At 46.6% G+C, this 16,311-nt stretch overlaps 6 protein-coding genes across 6 annotated transcripts; 3 read left to right on the top strand and 3 right to left on the bottom strand.

Moving 5' to 3' along the window:
- Positions 1–788: 788 nt before the first annotated feature.
- N7469_005746 (translocon subunit SSS1) lies at positions 789–1,173 on the top strand (the record flags this gene model as incomplete). Its single annotated transcript, XM_056644666.1, has 3 exons — positions 789–932; positions 998–1,025; positions 1,133–1,173. 3 exons carry the CDS (start codon positions 789–791, stop codon positions 1,171–1,173), a joined length of 213 nt encoding a protein of 70 aa, XP_056501480.1.
- Positions 1,174–1,758: 585 nt separating this feature from the next.
- N7469_005745 (WD40 repeat domain-containing protein) lies at positions 1,759–4,120 on the bottom strand (the record flags this gene model as incomplete). Its single annotated transcript, XM_056644665.1, has 6 exons — positions 1,759–2,000; positions 2,049–2,814; positions 2,879–3,244; positions 3,324–3,682; positions 3,746–3,822; positions 3,885–4,120. The coding sequence occupies 6 exons, from the start codon at positions 4,118–4,120 to the stop codon at positions 1,759–1,761; spliced, it is 2,046 nt and encodes a 681-aa protein (XP_056501479.1).
- A 3,145-nt stretch (positions 4,121–7,265) lies between these two features.
- On the top strand, positions 7,266–7,966 carry N7469_005744 (sorting nexin-3; the record flags this gene model as incomplete). Its single annotated transcript, XM_056644664.1, has 3 exons — positions 7,266–7,343; positions 7,519–7,840; positions 7,938–7,966. The coding sequence occupies 3 exons, from the start codon at positions 7,266–7,268 to the stop codon at positions 7,964–7,966; spliced, it is 429 nt and encodes a 142-aa protein (XP_056501478.1).
- A 777-nt stretch (positions 7,967–8,743) lies between these two features.
- Positions 8,744–10,732, bottom strand: N7469_005743 (telomere repeat binding factor family protein; the record flags this gene model as incomplete). Its single annotated transcript, XM_056644663.1, has 1 exon — positions 8,744–10,732. One exon carries the CDS (start codon positions 10,730–10,732, stop codon positions 8,744–8,746), a length of 1,989 nt encoding a protein of 662 aa, XP_056501477.1.
- A 472-nt stretch (positions 10,733–11,204) lies between these two features.
- N7469_005742 (uncharacterized protein) lies at positions 11,205–11,747 on the top strand (the record flags this gene model as incomplete). Its single annotated transcript, XM_056644662.1, has 2 exons — positions 11,205–11,266; positions 11,339–11,747. The coding sequence occupies 2 exons, from the start codon at positions 11,205–11,207 to the stop codon at positions 11,745–11,747; spliced, it is 471 nt and encodes a 156-aa protein (XP_056501476.1).
- An 814-nt stretch (positions 11,748–12,561) lies between these two features.
- Positions 12,562–14,106, bottom strand: N7469_005741 (uncharacterized protein; the record flags this gene model as incomplete). The annotated part of the gene is made up of 3 exons (XM_056644661.1): positions 12,562–12,738; positions 12,925–13,422; positions 13,489–14,106. The coding sequence occupies 3 exons, from the start codon at positions 14,104–14,106 to the stop codon at positions 12,562–12,564; spliced, it is 1,293 nt and encodes a 430-aa protein (XP_056501475.1).
- Between the last annotated feature and the right edge of the window lie 2,205 nt (positions 14,107–16,311).

Below are 16,311 nucleotides of genomic sequence, written 5' to 3'. Positions count from 1 at the left end.
TCCTCAGGGACTGTAGACTGAGAGCAAGCTTTCAATTTTGAATTGAGTGAGGTTGGATAATACAGGCCCCTGTCTTGGTGATTCTTCTTTCTTCTTTCTTCTTTCTCGCTTTTCTTTGCTTTGGCTTCTTGATTCAAGGACAGTACATGTCTGTAAGTGCCAACTTTCAATTAGCATTGGGTATAAACAGCGAAACTCGGCCAATCGACCACATGGGCAATAACAGTCGCGAAGAAACGCGAAGGTGGAGACGATGGCCCGAGCCAGACGAGCTCATATAGAGCAAATAGCACAAGAAAACAGAAAAAGACACAGCTATACGTACAATCCGAAGCGGACAATTGCCTCCAACAATGAACAAGACCTGCGCTGGATGAAAGCGCGTACACAGAGAGAGAAAGATGCCCTTGTGAGCTTCCGATACAGGGAAAGAGAGTAAGAAAGAAAAGAGCTGCGACAAATCAGTAGCAGCTTCAAGATCTGAGTGAGACACCACAAAGGAGATATCAATCCCTTTCTCTTTTTGTTTCTTCTTTCCTCAAACCAGCCAGCGATTCGTTTGAAGTTGAATGAGAGCGAAGCGCCCGACGGTTTGGAGAAGGAAGGGCGGATCACCGGATGAACCATTTCTCCGGTTCCCCAGAAATGGAAGTGGCCAGGATGGCTCCTTCCCTTCGGAAACTCCCTCCACTTCTTGCTCTTTCCTTCTTTCCTTTTTCTCTTCTTCTTATCTTCTTGTCTTCCACTCTTTTTCAATATTTCACCTTTTCAACCTCAATTCTTTCACAATGTCCGAGACCTTCCAAGAGCTCGCCGATATTCCCAAGGACTTCGTCCGTGAGGGATCTCTCTTCATCAAGCGCTGCACCAAGCCCGACAAGCGCGAGTTCATCAAGATCAGCCAAGCTGTCGGCATGGGATTCTTGGTTATGGTACGTGACTCTATCCTATATTCAATTGCAAATTTACCTTCTAATTTACTAATTCGATTCATTAGGGTGCTATTGGTTACTTCGTCAAGCTGAGTACGTGATACCGCTGATCGCACATACGTTCCCCGAACACGTCGCCTTAGACCGATCCAAAGCCTTCCCCAAAATCACAACACTAACCATATTGCTTCATCAAATAGTTCACATTCCTGTTAACCAGGTCCTGGTCGGTGGCGCATAAATGCTTCTCATTCTTATATTGATGAGCTGGAAGCTGGAATAGGGGCGATCGGAGATACCAGCATGAAGAAGGTCCACATTCTCGCGCAATTCGAGCTACGCCTACTCGATTACACATCAGTGCGCGCCTGAACCTCTGAAAATCTGTGGACGGCCGCCTTCGTGGGCATACTTTTGTTTTACATGTCGCTAGCATGTCATCCTGGCGCTTTTTTTGGGGTTGTGCTGGAGGGATTGTGCTTTCATCCGCCACCCTTGCGATACCATATACCACTATTCTTTATTGTACCAATAGGTCTTACTCATTTCTGTTTAATTGACGACCTTTCAAACCCAATCTTGTTCTTGGTGTCATACAACTGTTCTTATCTCACCGTACCATGACGGACGGGTACTAATGTCTTGTTCGGGTGATTTCCAGCATATCATGATCGTATTTGCATTTTCGTCAACTCGTTATACCTACAATTGCAAGACAAAAACCTCTATGCCGACCTAAAAATGCACAAATCCAACCGAATCCACCCCAGGCGAACTCTTTTGCTTTTTGGAAGAACCCAAAGAAACATCGTCGGAAAAGACAGCTTCACCACGTTTCATCTTCATCATCGTTCAGCCAACGCCGCACTGGGCGGCTACGCAGCGGGCGTCTTCGAGCTCGAGGCGGGGGCGCATGTTCACGGTAGTGATTGAACTCAGGTATATATCGCAGTTTGTCGTCGTAGCTCTTCCCAATTGGTGGGTCACCCTCATCGTCCTTAGCACCGTTATTCCAACTGTGTACTGTACAAGTACCACTGGATAGTCCCCATCCGTTCCATGATGTCGCTGTCTTGTATTAGTAAAGTAACCACTATAGATGGTTGGGCGACTTACCAGCCATTACAGGAGCATTCGGATGCCAACTAGCATCTCGAACACAAGTCCGCCATAACATCTCTCCGCTCATTTCATATGCAGAGGCGAATACATCAGGCTCACGAGGTCGGGAATTCATGGTAGCTGTGCCAACGTCGATAGTTCCGGCGAGAGTAGCGTCCATGTTATATACATATACCTTGCCATCTTCACTACCAGTATACACGTAGCGCGAGTTCGTACTTCCAGGCGGCGAGAAATGGCAGCGAATGAGTGTCTTGAGGACGCGGTGCCCACGGAAGGTAACTACCGAGCAATCATGTTCATGTGGCTCATAGTAATCATCGGGATAGGGCTCGAAGCGATAGTCAAATCCAGTGGTATACCGAGTCGGATCAATTCGATCAAAGTCAGCGGTAGTCATCATCTTCCGTAGATCCCAGAGTTTCATTGTCTGGTCTTTGCCGTTGGAAATGACATATCGGCCATCTCCTTTGCTATCGACGTAGGTCAGGCCTTCAGTATGGCCCATGAAGGCACCGGCCTCGCGACCATCGGCCATTGATCGCCGATCCCAGACGCGAAGCGTCGTATCATCGGACCCAGAATAGAGTAAGTGAGGCGAAGATGTATCGCCATAACAAACTGCATTAACATGATGTTGGTGTCTATCTCGTAGACTGAGTACTGGCTGCTTCGTTTCGATATCATACACGACAACAGAGTCTTCTGATGTACCTGCGACGACTTCTCGCCCATCTCCAGAGAATCGTAGTGACCATATCTAGAAAGAGAAGAATGTTAGTCCAACCCAGAAATGACTGAATATGATATTTATGTGGAATTACCCCGAAATGCGAGCTACCCCAGCTCCGCCGTCGTCGTTGGCCTGGTGGAAGAGAAAAGTCCAGAACTGTTGGATTGGAATCATCCTCGGGGTCTGTCGTAGCTAGGTACGCCTGGCTTCGTATTGAGCTATACACCAAGAACCTATTATCAGGACTCAGTGTTGCATCGGTGATTGTCCATTGGCCAAAGGGATAGTCGACAGTCTTATAATACTTCCACTCGTACGGATTAGATGTGTCGTACATCCGCACTTTGAAATCCTGCGCGCACGAGAAGAAGAAATTTCCATCATCGGAAAATTGACCAGAATAGCTGCGTGAGTCATAATGGATGATCTTATCAGCCGTTGAACTCGGTATTAATTGCTAGATGAACGTCATACTGTTAGTCTATGCCCGTGTCGGATCTACTTGATCCATTCGCTAAGTTCCAGTCATGATTTACCTGGCTTATGGATTGGTCCGCCCGTCTGCGCACCCCAGGCGATTCAGTTCCTAGTTCACGCCACATGAGGTTTTGAGCAAATACCCTCTTGCGCTTTTTAAGTCGGTCCACATAGTATTGGTTCGTTCCGAATTGACCCCCACCCATCAATTCCGTCCCCTCATCACTTGGGACTTTCGGGAACTGGTCTGCACCGCCTGTTCTCCTCGGTCTCATCCTACGTATGAAAGGGGCGTCGAAATCTTCGTCGGATTCGTCATCTTCGTCATCGCTGGCGAGATTGTTGGACCAACCGTTAGATCGGAGAATATGCTGTAGACCACTTGTTGCAAGTAACTCGAATAGTTGTGCTGCGGGAACTGGATGCGATGTCAGAAAGAAAGCTTCACGGATATACAGATTTTGGGGGAAGAGGAACGTACCGCGATCTTGCCCATCTCCTACAGGAATGGTCTGCTGAAGATCGTCCTGGGTCAGTTCGATTTGGATGTTGCCAATACTGATCCGAGGATTCTCTGACAATGCTTCAATTAGCCACAATTTTCTCTAGAGTAGACATACCCAGCCATTGCAGTGCTACCTTCGGAAACGTTAAGACCCAGGCCCGAGGTATCAAGCTGACCCATGTCTACCTCTTCCTCTTCCCAGTCGTCCTCGGATTCCATCATCGTTGACGGGACAGTATAATCAAGGTCCTCTTCGTCATCCTCGTCTTGTTCGAGCCATTCTCGTGCCGGATGCCAAATTTGACCATTCCCCTGATCATGTCTCTCTTCGTCAGACCCCGGTGAACTCATAATGGTCTGTTGGTTCGAAATGATCCGATGTGATCTGGTTGGAGTGAGGAGAAGCTTATCGATAGATAAACTCGCCTTACCGCTTTGTAACCCGTGGGAAGGTGTTGTCCATTATGTCATCCCCTGTCCCGTTAACTCCTAAATCCGCTTTTTGTGGGGAATATTTACTCGGTGCTGTCATCTAGAGTATCTACATACTATGTAGATCATTTAGGTTAAAGTCACGATCCTCAATCAGATAAAGAGATCCATATGCCGAACTATATTGAACTTAATTTGGTTGTTTGTTGACGAAAGGCATTGACGTTGACTTCATTGCATAACACGTGTCTGTGGAGTACTTCGCTTACTAGTACTGAGTACTGTCTCACTGCCATAGAGAATAGGATATTTCGATCAACCGTTCAGACATTAGCTTCTTTGGATTGGTATAGCTACACCTAGAGACTTCTTATTAATATCAAATATACATACTTATTGTGCAACGCTCTCAGAGGTGAAGCAGCTTCATGGCCGTACGATCCTGATTGAACCAATCAACATTTGGCCTTGGGCAGCCATAACTGGAGACAATAGATTGAAAAGAACAGATATTCATTGTTTACCACTTCCATGATATACATCATATAGGCAGCCCTTGATCAATGTTTCGGGGATAGTATTAAATCAATTTTTCAGAGTATATACGGCGAGCCCGTGCTGGCTTGCGAGCCTCGACAAATTGAGGAGATGCAAATCGAAGATTGAACCCATCTTTTTCTTCAACAGCATGAACTGGCTAGTGATATACCTATATTACTAGGTATATCTCTGTTGCCCACGGCTCTCACTATACGTCATTTCTCGGGGCGTCCAGCCCGAGGGATATCCGAATATCACAAACCAAAGAACTTCCAATCGGTGCCGATGGGGTTGAGGCTTCAACTGTGTAATACTTAGTACCAATCAATCCATTTCATACTGTCTCATCAACAGGCTCTCTTTCTAGCTCTACTCTCTATGTCTCGGGCTATCTTTCGGTCGCTTGGCGGCTACTTTTCTTTGCTTGTTGCGACAATATGAGCGGGCACCAGATCCGCAGCGAAGGCACCAGAGTCTCTAAGTTCAAAAAGGAGCATTATGAAAGTCTTCAATCAGAGAGAAAGAGGCTGTGACAAGTTCTTTGAAGCAAATAACGGCTATAACAAGGCTATGCAGGCCATTGGGGCAAAATTGGGGGCCAAACCCATATGTAACCTGGCAAAATAGCATCAAGTACGGAGTACTCCGTACGGAATATCAAAACACCAATCATATTCGATCACTTGGCTTTCCAGGAATCTGTATACTGTACTCCGTACATCGTACGTACCGAGTCGTATGTGGGGCGTTTGAAACATTGTCCAACACTTTCCTGAGCAGTTTCGGACTTGTACCCACGGCTAACTCGGACCCTGAAATCAGCCTTATAGCAAGATTTTCAGATGACTGAGACAGCCTCATCGGCAATGCCGTATCGCCGAAGCTCAGCGTAGATCTTAGATCACCTATCTAACACAGATAGAGGTGGATGGTCGTTTATAACTTATGTATTCATTTTGCCAAGGCTATCCAATACCATGGACGCAATAGAAATAGCAACAATGCTTGATCCTTCGCGCACAAATTGTAACCCTGGGCCACGGGCGCTTATACTCAGCCCCGACTCCACAGCCACGATCCTGCAGTTGATCTGTGTGTGGAATTTTCGGGTTGTTTACTCGAACTTCGGGGTCTTTTTCCTATGTAGGCAATAGCAGATCCCAGGGTCTAAATTTTGACCAATATTTACTTTGTCTATTACCGCTGCTCGATCTGATAGTACTTTTTCTTTTGTCCATCTTCTCCGGTCAACGAGCACCATGAAACTCCCGAGTTTGATCATCTTATTTTCACTAATCATATTAAGCTCTGCATTATCTATAATCACAGAAGGATTAGGTGACTTTGTAAACAACCGTTATGGGAGTTGTGTGGTAAGTGCTCTATTTACCCACTCAGGTGAGTGGTCTTCTCATCTTGGCTCTGGACTAATGAGCCCAACCTGACAGGCCAAATATGTTAGTGATGACCCTGGCATCACTGATGTAAACTTTAAATTGAATCTCATTTTCGAAGAATGGCTTGAAGATACACGTTGCACAAATGAACAAAATTGCTTGTGCTTCCTCAATGATGCAGCCTTCTTCCAGAAGTTTGTCTGCTCTATCTCCCAAAATGATTGCCCAGTCGGGATAGACAGTGAGTTGTTCCGCTAGAATATACGTATACCCCAACTAATGATATTCTCGTTAATCTAGCTGTGAACCAAGATTTCAGAAAATGGTGCTCCTCGATCAGAGAATATGCAAATAAAAATGCTTTTCTACCGCTTCCATCGACATGCGCGCCAAGTGGTCCAGATACAAATGTGCGCCGCAGCTGGTCCGACGACGAGACCGATAATCAATATTCCTCGAGGTCCGGCGATGGGGGATTGAATATTTCTGTGGGGGCACTGGTGGGAATCATCGTCGCTGCATTGGTGGTGTTCTTGACGGTAGCCTTGTGTATTTCTGGCAGCAAAAGGGGGCGAAGAAACAGGCGAGCCACAACTACATATCGGCTATATCCTGCTTCACGCCTGAATGCAGTTCAAACGAGGAATACCTTTCCACGAAGGCCACCTGCTGCCGTTGTTCGAGCATCATCACCACGGCCACCACCACCGTATACGGCCAAGGAGGAGGCCGCCCCACAATATGAAATGACAACCGGAGGCCCTAATAATAATGCAGTAACGATACAACCAAATACATAATGATAAAAATCAATTTCTATAGAACTCTTGAGGTATCGTGTCCCAAAAATAGTCCATTGTACAAGTCGAAGAAGATCAAAGTTGCCCTAATTACTCCGAGCGACCCGATAAGCCGGCGGGTCTAGGATTAACTATTTTCCCGTCTGATAGCGATGTCCCCCCGCCGGAAGCTTAGAAGCTCCTCCACTTTGCATTTGCAGTGCGGAGACTCGCTTTGACTTTGATTTCTATAGGGCTGCATCTTGCTATCTTATAAGCACCTTGTTTGTGCTCTTAGCATCCGGGAACTACTTCTAATAGACAGCCTCGGCCAATACTTCACCCATCATGCAGTCCGTCCCTGAGTCCCGCACACAGACCTTTGAGGAGATCTACGGTCCCCCAGAGAACTTTCTGGAGATCGAGGTGAGTTACATTCAATGCTGTTTTAGCATAATCCCCAGAGAAGCCGGCTTTCTTTGGGTGGTCTTATGCACACTTGCCTGCATAGCAAAAACCTACCCCTCACCCTCTATAGCCCCCGCATCATATGAAAGATACACTGCAGGTGACTTCTCTGACTCGAGAGACATCTAACTAGGTCCGCAACCCTCAAACACATGGTACATCACGGAATATGTATACCTCCTACGAGATCGTCTGTCGAACCAATATTCCCGCCTTTAAACTGAAACACTCTATCGTACGCCGACGCTACTCCGATTTTGAATACTTCCGTGATATCCTCGAGCGAGAGAGCACACGAGTGACTATTCCCCCACTACCGGGCAAGGTTTTCACCAACCGATTCAGCGACGACGTCATTGAGCATCGCCGGGAAGGTCTTCAGCGGTTCCTGCAGATTGTGGCGGGTCACCCCTTGCTGCAGACAGGAAGTAAAGTGCTGGCTAGTTTCATACAAGGTATGGTTCAATTTTTATTTTGACTACATGGATAATAGACTCGCTCGTGATGTTGTAAATCATTCGTGGCAACCATTTGCTAACATTGGTCGTGCAGACCCGAATTGGGACCGGAATGCGTGGTAAATTTCCATCGAAATGAGATCCTCCGTATAACTTCCATGGCTTCTCGTTTTGTTCCGTCTCTCAATTACTCTACCCTGTTTCTCCCGTCTTCTCTTTGTTTTTCAATTCATTTAGCACCTTGAGCGCAACGTCTTTCGGTCTTGTTTTCCCCTGTGGTCATTGTCTCTCTACTTGGATTCCCTTGCGTACGGTCTATTTGACAAGCAAAATAGACATTTGTACGTTACTTCATGAATGCCGTCTTTGAAAACGTTTTATATCCGAAATTTTACTTCCTCTTCCTTGGTGCTCTCTTCGTACATGATTATTTCTCGATATTCTGCGCTCTCGGCACTTTGGTTTTGAGGAAAGTAATTGACAGTATGCCCTTCATCAACTCGGTATTGATTTAGGCAAATTAAATCCCTCGGGCTTTTTACTCTTTGGCTAATCTTCTCATAAAGCTTTAGGCTCGTGCTGGATTCTTGCACGTATCAACTTCAGGAAATTGGAATTTGAATTCATTCTTGGGGACTTTTGATAAACAGAGCCATCGTGTACTGCGGGATATAGTAGTGAGTTAGAAACAAGCGGGTGGGCAAAACTAAAAAAGAAAAGAAAAAGGTGAACGATCTAAATGCAAGCCTCCTATCAATAGAAGACGAGAAGAGAAAGTTAATAAAGTCAAGAAAGCCATAAAGATCAGAAAGAACGCAGTGAGAGAAAATAAGAATAAAATCCGAAAGAAAATCGTCGAGAAAATAACTTTTGAGGTAAGTGAAACATCGCGATGTATGTTCAATTCAGGTCATCCCATACCATAGGGGCAAGGGTATTGTCTTCCCATGGCGAGGAACCTCCTGCAGGCGTTTCATCAAGTGGAAATGAAAGAATGCCAGATGTTGGGAGATTACTAGCCGATGGCTCAACGAATCCGGGAGGAGGTGGTAGAAAAGCTGGATCAAGAGGACCAACATTGGAATGTGACGCTGAAGAAGGATGTCGACTATGAGCACCTGATCGAGAAGGCCCTGCAGTCTTCGTCGGTGTAAATTCCGCGCTAGGAAGACGATCACGAGACATTGGTACAGGGGTACTAATGGGCTCTTGCTTAGGATGACTGATGGAGCTGTTACTCACGGAGCCTCCATGCCGATATGCGTTGGGGAATTTGGTGCGGAAACGGTCTCGAAGATCTGTTGCTCGGCGGTGACCAAGTTTGAGCCGAGAATCTTGTTGAATGAGGGTCCATTGGAAGCCGTGAGCAGCATATCCTTGCAACAGGGCTTCGTCCTCGGCGCTGGTAAATGGGTTGCGAGAACGACGTTTAGATTTCTTGGCGACATGAGGCTCGGGGATTCCAAGTGATTCAAGTGTTGATTGAGATTCATCTGAGAGCGTTCGTGCAAACTTGGCCGGAGGGCTTTTCTGCGTGCCGATAGACCCAGTCTCCGTGTCGGGTGTGGAAGAGGACATACTAGAAGCTGAAGGCTTGTGGGAGGCTGTAGTCGGAGTTTCGGCTCTAGAGCTTGATTCTGAGCTGACAGGCACAGGGTTTGGTAAATGTAACTTTGTCTTTCCAGGGTTATCCTTATCATCGGAGGCTTCGGTTTGTGCCTTTCGAAGAGCATCGGCAAGATGGTCACGCAACTGTTTTATAGCCTCATTTGGGTCAGATGCACGATAGGCCCAGGGACAACACACTCGAAATCGGTCTTTAAGATTCGACGCCGTTCTTTTGTTGAATTTGAGTTCTGGTTGCGCGAGAATGGTTGTCCAATTGCCAATTCCACATTTGACTACCCCATGAAGCAAGGCTATAGTTTCTTCTTCAGTCCATTTGCGTACGTTTTTGCGAGATCGGCCTCTTGATTTGGGTGACAATGGTTCATTGCCTCCGGGCGGGCCAGTTGAAACGCCGCTGGCCCTAGCGTCTTCCTTCTTTATCCCCACAGATTTAGCTGCATCTCCATGCTCAAAATGATGAAGTGGGTCAGCCCCGTCTCCCTGTACAGACTCAGCGACACCATCGCCAAGGGTAGATCCAAGAAGTTCCTCGATTTTTGCCTCTCGTCTTTCTACAGGCTGGCCCTCGGCCGGCGTTCCGTGATCGGATACCAAACCGCTGGGGTCAACTGCAGCAGCAGATGCTGCTGCCGCTGCTGCCGCTTCCCCACGGGTAGGTTTTGTGAGAAGTTGATTAATTGAGCCAGGCTCAATTGGTGGGAGAAGGGCAGCATTTGGGGGAGGTTCATTCAATCCATTCAAAATCGCAAAAGGGCCGAATGGAGGCGGACGTTGTTCCTTGTGGGAAGTTTGTGGAATTGGCAATTGTAGATGTTCACTAAATGATTCTGCCTGGAGTTCTAAACGTCTCCTCTTGCGTTGGTCATGAAGTGCATCATCATCAAAGGAGGAGGAGAAAGGTACGCGCTCCAAAGCGCGGAGATTTACGAAGGCGGGGAGAATTGGTTTAGGAAGTCTTTCGGTGCTTGACTGGGAGCTTGATGTCGGATCATTCTTTTTTGTGCGCGCAGCATTGAGAAACTCGGTCACTGTCGGTAGACCCTCTTTTGTAGTAGAAGGTGTATTACTCCCAGTAGTTGCGTTGGCTTTTGGTATCGACTGTGACTCTCGTGTTCCACTTGCATTAGGTTCTAATGGAGATGGTGCACTGAGTGTCCGTGAGGAGACTGGCTCTCGCAAGGGCGCGATGCGCAAGGAGAGTTGAGGGAGCTCGCGGTGGTGGGATTCTTCGACGGGCCGCCGAGCCCCGTTGGAATCCATGCTCTAGCAACACAAGCCGAGGGTATGGACTGAGTACAACGGAGTCATCGGGCAGCCCATGGTGGAAGGTACGAAGGGAGTAGGCACTATGCCAGACTGTTGGAAAAAAAATGAGCAATCCCTGAGATATTCCAAGAATTCTCTCGATGGGGTTTGGACTGGATCGAGATTAAACCTGGAGCTCATCGGGCGATAACGATAAAGTCGAGGCTGACTAACCTGTTTTGGGTTTGTGCCTGCCTCAGGCTTGGGGGGTTATCATACGTCAGCGCCTTCCCGATCGGCGCGAGCTTCAGGAGGATTTTCCTTTTTTATTTTCGACTGTTGACTTCTTTTCTTACTTATTTTCTACTTCACTCTGAATCCTCCTCTTGCGTCTCATACTTGACCAAGCGAGACACTTACGACAGCTTCGAGTCAGCATTCAGGATAGCTGGATTATAGCCAAAAGACCACCCCGCACATCTTCACAATGCCCACAATTCTTCCTCCATGGCCGCACCTTCTGTTCGGCATCCTTGAACCAATCTCTCTGTATGATGTCTATCTCTTAGCTTCACAGCTACTCAAAGCATGAGCTTCCTACTCACGATTGTCCAATTCCAGAGTCGCTGGCAGCCTTGCGCCCCTACAAGATCTGAATTACTTTATTGCCGGCCAAACACCACACGCCAGCCCTCCTCCCGTCTTACACCCAAGTTCAATAGCCTTAGCCTACCAAGTTGCCAATCTATATTCTTCTCTCTTTTTGGTCGGGGTCGGCGTGTTACACACAACTACTGAACCCAAAGTCATCCGCAACTACATGATTGGTCTGGCCATTGCCGATGTTGGTCACGTCTATGCCACGTATCTGGGAATGGGCTGGGAATCCTTTGCGGACATCGGTGCCTGGAACGCCTTGACGTGGGGAAATATTGGCGTCACATCGTTTATTTTCATTAACCGTATTGCATATCTGGCCGGTTTGTTCGGGCCAGCAAAAGCGCCAAAAGTCACCTCGAAGAACGAGTAATGTTCCAAAAGTCATAACTACCAGTATTCTCCATGTGCTTGCTGTATGGGGATTCCAGAAACAATCTTGTATTGGGTTACTAGACTGGTGCCCATGTCCAGCATAGGGCTAGACCTTGCACGCTAGGAAGATCTTCGGCCAAAAACAGAACCCCCGGAAGCTTTCTGGTTGAACTAGGTACTTCGGCTCGATCCATCATTTGAGACTTGAAACCGGGAATATTCGCTCTTACTAGTATTGAATCTATTTGACGTACATACTACATAAAACACATAACACTTCATGCCAATCCGTATGTACAGTCCGAATTAGATTAATTAATTATGTGGATCGACATCACAACAGCCACGAATCAAAAGGTCTCAAAAATCAGATTCTGTTTGAATAATGACAATGTTGCGCCAGACGCCCGGCGCTGCAGATGCTAGACTGGGTATAGCTTTGTAAAACAAGTTGTCAATACATAACCCTCAAACCAAAGCAATCTAATGGCAACGCAGAACAAGACAGCAATGTATGCAAATCATGGAAGAAGACGCTAGGAAACAAGAAAAGAAAAAATAGGAATATCAAAGGCAAATAACCTAGAAAAGACAAACAAAAGCAGAACTGAAATGAGTCAACGATTTTTTTCTCTTGTCGGATCTGAAACAAGCCAAATCCGCGATAGTATGATCACCTGCAGCAGTGCAAGCCACATTATGAGGGCAAGCAGATCCGATTCACCTAAATTAGTGCGATGCAGCGACGATGAATCAAGAAAATAAATTCGATTCCCGACTTGCTGCAGCGCAGGGGGGGGGTGTAGTTTGCTTCACTTCTGCAGAAAGCGTAGGACCGGCTGCAGAGCCATTTCACCGTTTTGCTGGCCATCTCGAAGATGCGGTAGGAGAAACGGAATTCCGGGGTGATCTCGGTAATATTGGCGGTATGCGGCGTAATTTTGCGATGCATTGAAGAGGTTTAATGTCTCTGGGGGGGAGGATTGGGTCTAAGACAACCATTCCACCGACTGTACTATTGAGGCCACGGGAGCGTGCGGTCGATATGCCATATTGATGGAGCCCATGGAGCATTGCTGTTAGAGAGTGGTAATTTTGACGTTTTAGTAGGCTCTAAATATTTGAATCCCTTTGTTAGATATGCATTTCATGCGAAGAGCTATACTTTGTCTTACCTGTGCACATTCACGAAGATATTCGGTAATTTCTGGGATTGCAGAGCAGCACTCCCAAACAGACACAGTAAGAGCGTCCCAATTGGCTAGAAGGCCCTTTGCTACCTCATCAGGTGCAATGAGACTCGATCGAGACAAATTGGCAAAATCTCCCTTGTCCAGAGTTGTGAGGGTACGGGCTAAGTCGGACGGGGAGGAGGAACTGAAGCAATCTTCCAAAAAAGGGTAAGAGGCGTCGAATGGTTTGCTCCAAGGCACCTTTGTGGTGTTGACATATTGTCGCCGAAACCGAACAGCAAATACGTTACAGATTTTAAGCATGTCTGTCAAGCTTTCCGGTCGGTCTTGGAAGAGGCGTTGGATTGGAGCAGCGACAAATTCAAATCCTCGTGATGGTTTTTGAGATGCCGATGGAATGTCTGATATAGCTTCTGGATAAATTGTGATCAAAGCTTGTACTATGGCCCAGTGAGCGAAGGGACTTTTTGTTCGCATTTGCTAAAGGAAAAAAGAACTTGTGTTAAAGAATGAGTGTCAATTGGGAGATTGATCCAAGCATCATACCTTTTCCACTTCCAAATAAACAGGAATATCATCAGGGAATGCCCGAAGATAATCTTGTAAATGTATATACAAGGCCGTATGCTGCATGAGAAACCATTCAACCGAAGTAGCCGTGTAACCTAGTGATGCGCGCACGATATCTTCAAAAGCAACCCTACTGAGCTGGAAATGACTTTCTGCTTCGATCGAATGCGCGAGAGCCCGCGGATCGAGAGGCTGTGTCGACATTTGAGGCAACCAGCTCCAAGGAACCGGTTGAAATCGGGGTAAGCTAGATCGACGCAAGATTTCCTCCACTCGTTGTATATGAGATAGGTGGCCGAGTAATTGATGCTCACGCGGCTCGGTCAAGGCCATGAAGAATGAATCAATTGCATCTGGATTACGACTTAATAGAGAGCTACGCGGTAAACTCTCATCGCGAAACAGTCCGTAGCGAATCACTAGACGGATCTCGAGATTCTTAAAAGCCCATAGAACTGTGGTGGCTTCGTCTTCCCACCAGGGATAGTAAGGTACCACGAAGCGTGGAACTTCGGTGCCAATCTGGAAAAGGGATTGATACGACTGGGGGTAATTGGGAGAGACAGATCCTCCTCCCGGTAGAGATTGTGACATCATGGGTGTAGTTAATCGAAATGATGGATGGAATGAAGAGTATAGAATCTTTTCGGGGAGTGATTCAAAGAGTTGTTCTTCGGCGATGATTGATTGCATTTATGCACCACACCACCCTGGGATTTCAGCGGCCAACGCATCGGAATAGACAAGAGGCCAGTCCCATGTGACGAAGAAGAGTGGAGGGAAATTAACACCGTGGAGTATAGGGGGGGGAATAAGAAGAAGGAGAAAGAGAAAGAGTGGAGAAATACTTCCAATGACTGCAGGAATGGGCGTTTTGGAGGGAGGAATGAATTCAAGACCCAATGTACATTTGGGGGGGGGGGGTGGGAGGAGAGAAGAGGAGGGTCAGGTACTCGAGCACCAGGAATTAGGATAAAATCAGAAAAATGAAAAATAAAAATAAAGAAAATAATGGAATGCGCAGAGAATAAAAGGAAAGTAATAAGAATCAAGGGTAGATCGCCCAGTACCCGGTCTATCGGAAGGGGCAGCAATGATTGGCTTTAAGGGAGGATTGTCCACCACCGTCCGCCACGTTCGACACATCACGAGGAGGGGAGAGGGGGCAATGGAATCATGATGGGGACACCGGCAGAAGAAGTGGACACATTCAAAACGGGCAGGGAGATCCTAGTCCCAGCCTGTTGGAAGACCCGACAGCCAGGAAGAGTGATCGGAAAAAGGGGGGAAGTTGATGATTATCATTTGCACCCCCAAGTACGGATGGTACATACATACATACATACTCCGTACTCCGTACTCCGTACATAACTAATGCGGATGGACTGCATCTGTAGTGCCTAACCAAGCAGCAAGATCGGGGAGCAAATGCCTGACTCCACCAGAATTTGATCAGACAGTGCCTGAATCGAAAACCCGTTGGGCTAGTCGAGTTGTGAATATGACAACCTTTGGGCTTGCAGTGACGGCTTGACGGGAGTAGCCGTCGAGAGGCGGTCAAAGTATGAGATTTTTACATTTCAAGCATTCCATTTATCATGTACAGCATCTATTAGCGGTAACTGTGCATTGGTGGCTATGGCTACTAGCATGTCGTGAAGAATAGATGAGTTCTGGAAGATTCGTGATGTCGTGTACCCGGCTGGTCAGGCCGACAATTGGTTACTACAATATTATACTGGGATATTATCTAGTTGTACATAATGCTCACGTCCATTATTGTATAATCTTCTTGTATCCCGTACGGGTACAGACTGTGTCCTCCGTACAGTCATGATTTCATTGTATGCACACCAAGTGGGTGTATCGATTGGCACTAAGCCATAGCGAGGAGGATAAATGGACGATCATGATGGAATCCAAATTGGGCAAGCCTCAGTGACCATCTATTTGTAAAGTGAGGCGGTCAATAATCTTTCCTGCTTGTCAATTGCTGTACATACACACCAAAAATATAAACACTATGATTTCATGTGGAATGACCCATTTATCCAATCAAGGCCTCAAAGCTCAGATGGAGAAGGTCTGACGGAGAGGGTCTCCTCGCTCATGTAGCCCGGCGGTTTTCCGTCAGAAATTAACACTGTACAATATGTACTGTATGAACTTTCTCTTCCCCCCCCTGTTCATCTCTTGCGGTCTGCTAGCCAAAGAATGAGTGGATGTCTCACCGCTGGGATGCTTCTTAGGGTCCGGCAACTCCGACAGAACAGAAAGTTTCAAGTGGAGGCTTAAGAAGTACCATGCTGTATGTATGTATCGTAAAAATGAAGCCAAATATGTATAGCTTTAATAATTCTATGTTATTTAATTCTAACTTAATCGACAAATAATTGAGCAATCAGTTTGCCTTGAACTTAACAGTCCCTATTAAATATTAGTGTGGATGGATTTAATACGAATTGTCTGCAAACTCTGTCATCAGGCGAAAAGATTGATTTGAAGTCCGGGCGCAAATCACAACCCTCAGACCTACGCAAATCGATCACCCCCTGGAATGGTTGTGCGAGCAGAGCCTTACTGTACACCGCCAGAATCTCCCCAAGGAGCTGTGGCGAACATTGAAGTAATTTCAACTATTTTCTGTCTACAAGGGTAGATATAGGAATTGTTCTTCAGCCTCGTGCAATTGAGTTCTTCGCATCATTTAACTTGGTTGTGCACCAGTATAAACGATGTGTATCTTCACTAGTACTAAATACTCAGGGACTATCTTTGTACATAGTATTCTGTAGTTGA

This window comes from Penicillium citrinum (assembly GCF_028827155.1).
Source record: "Penicillium citrinum strain IBT 23319 chromosome Unknown utg000004l:1.0-2404223.0:1.0-2405248.0, whole genome shotgun sequence".
NCBI lineage: Eukaryota > Fungi > Ascomycota > Eurotiomycetes > Eurotiales > Aspergillaceae > Penicillium > Penicillium citrinum.
This window is presented reverse-complemented; position numbering and strand designations above follow the sequence as displayed.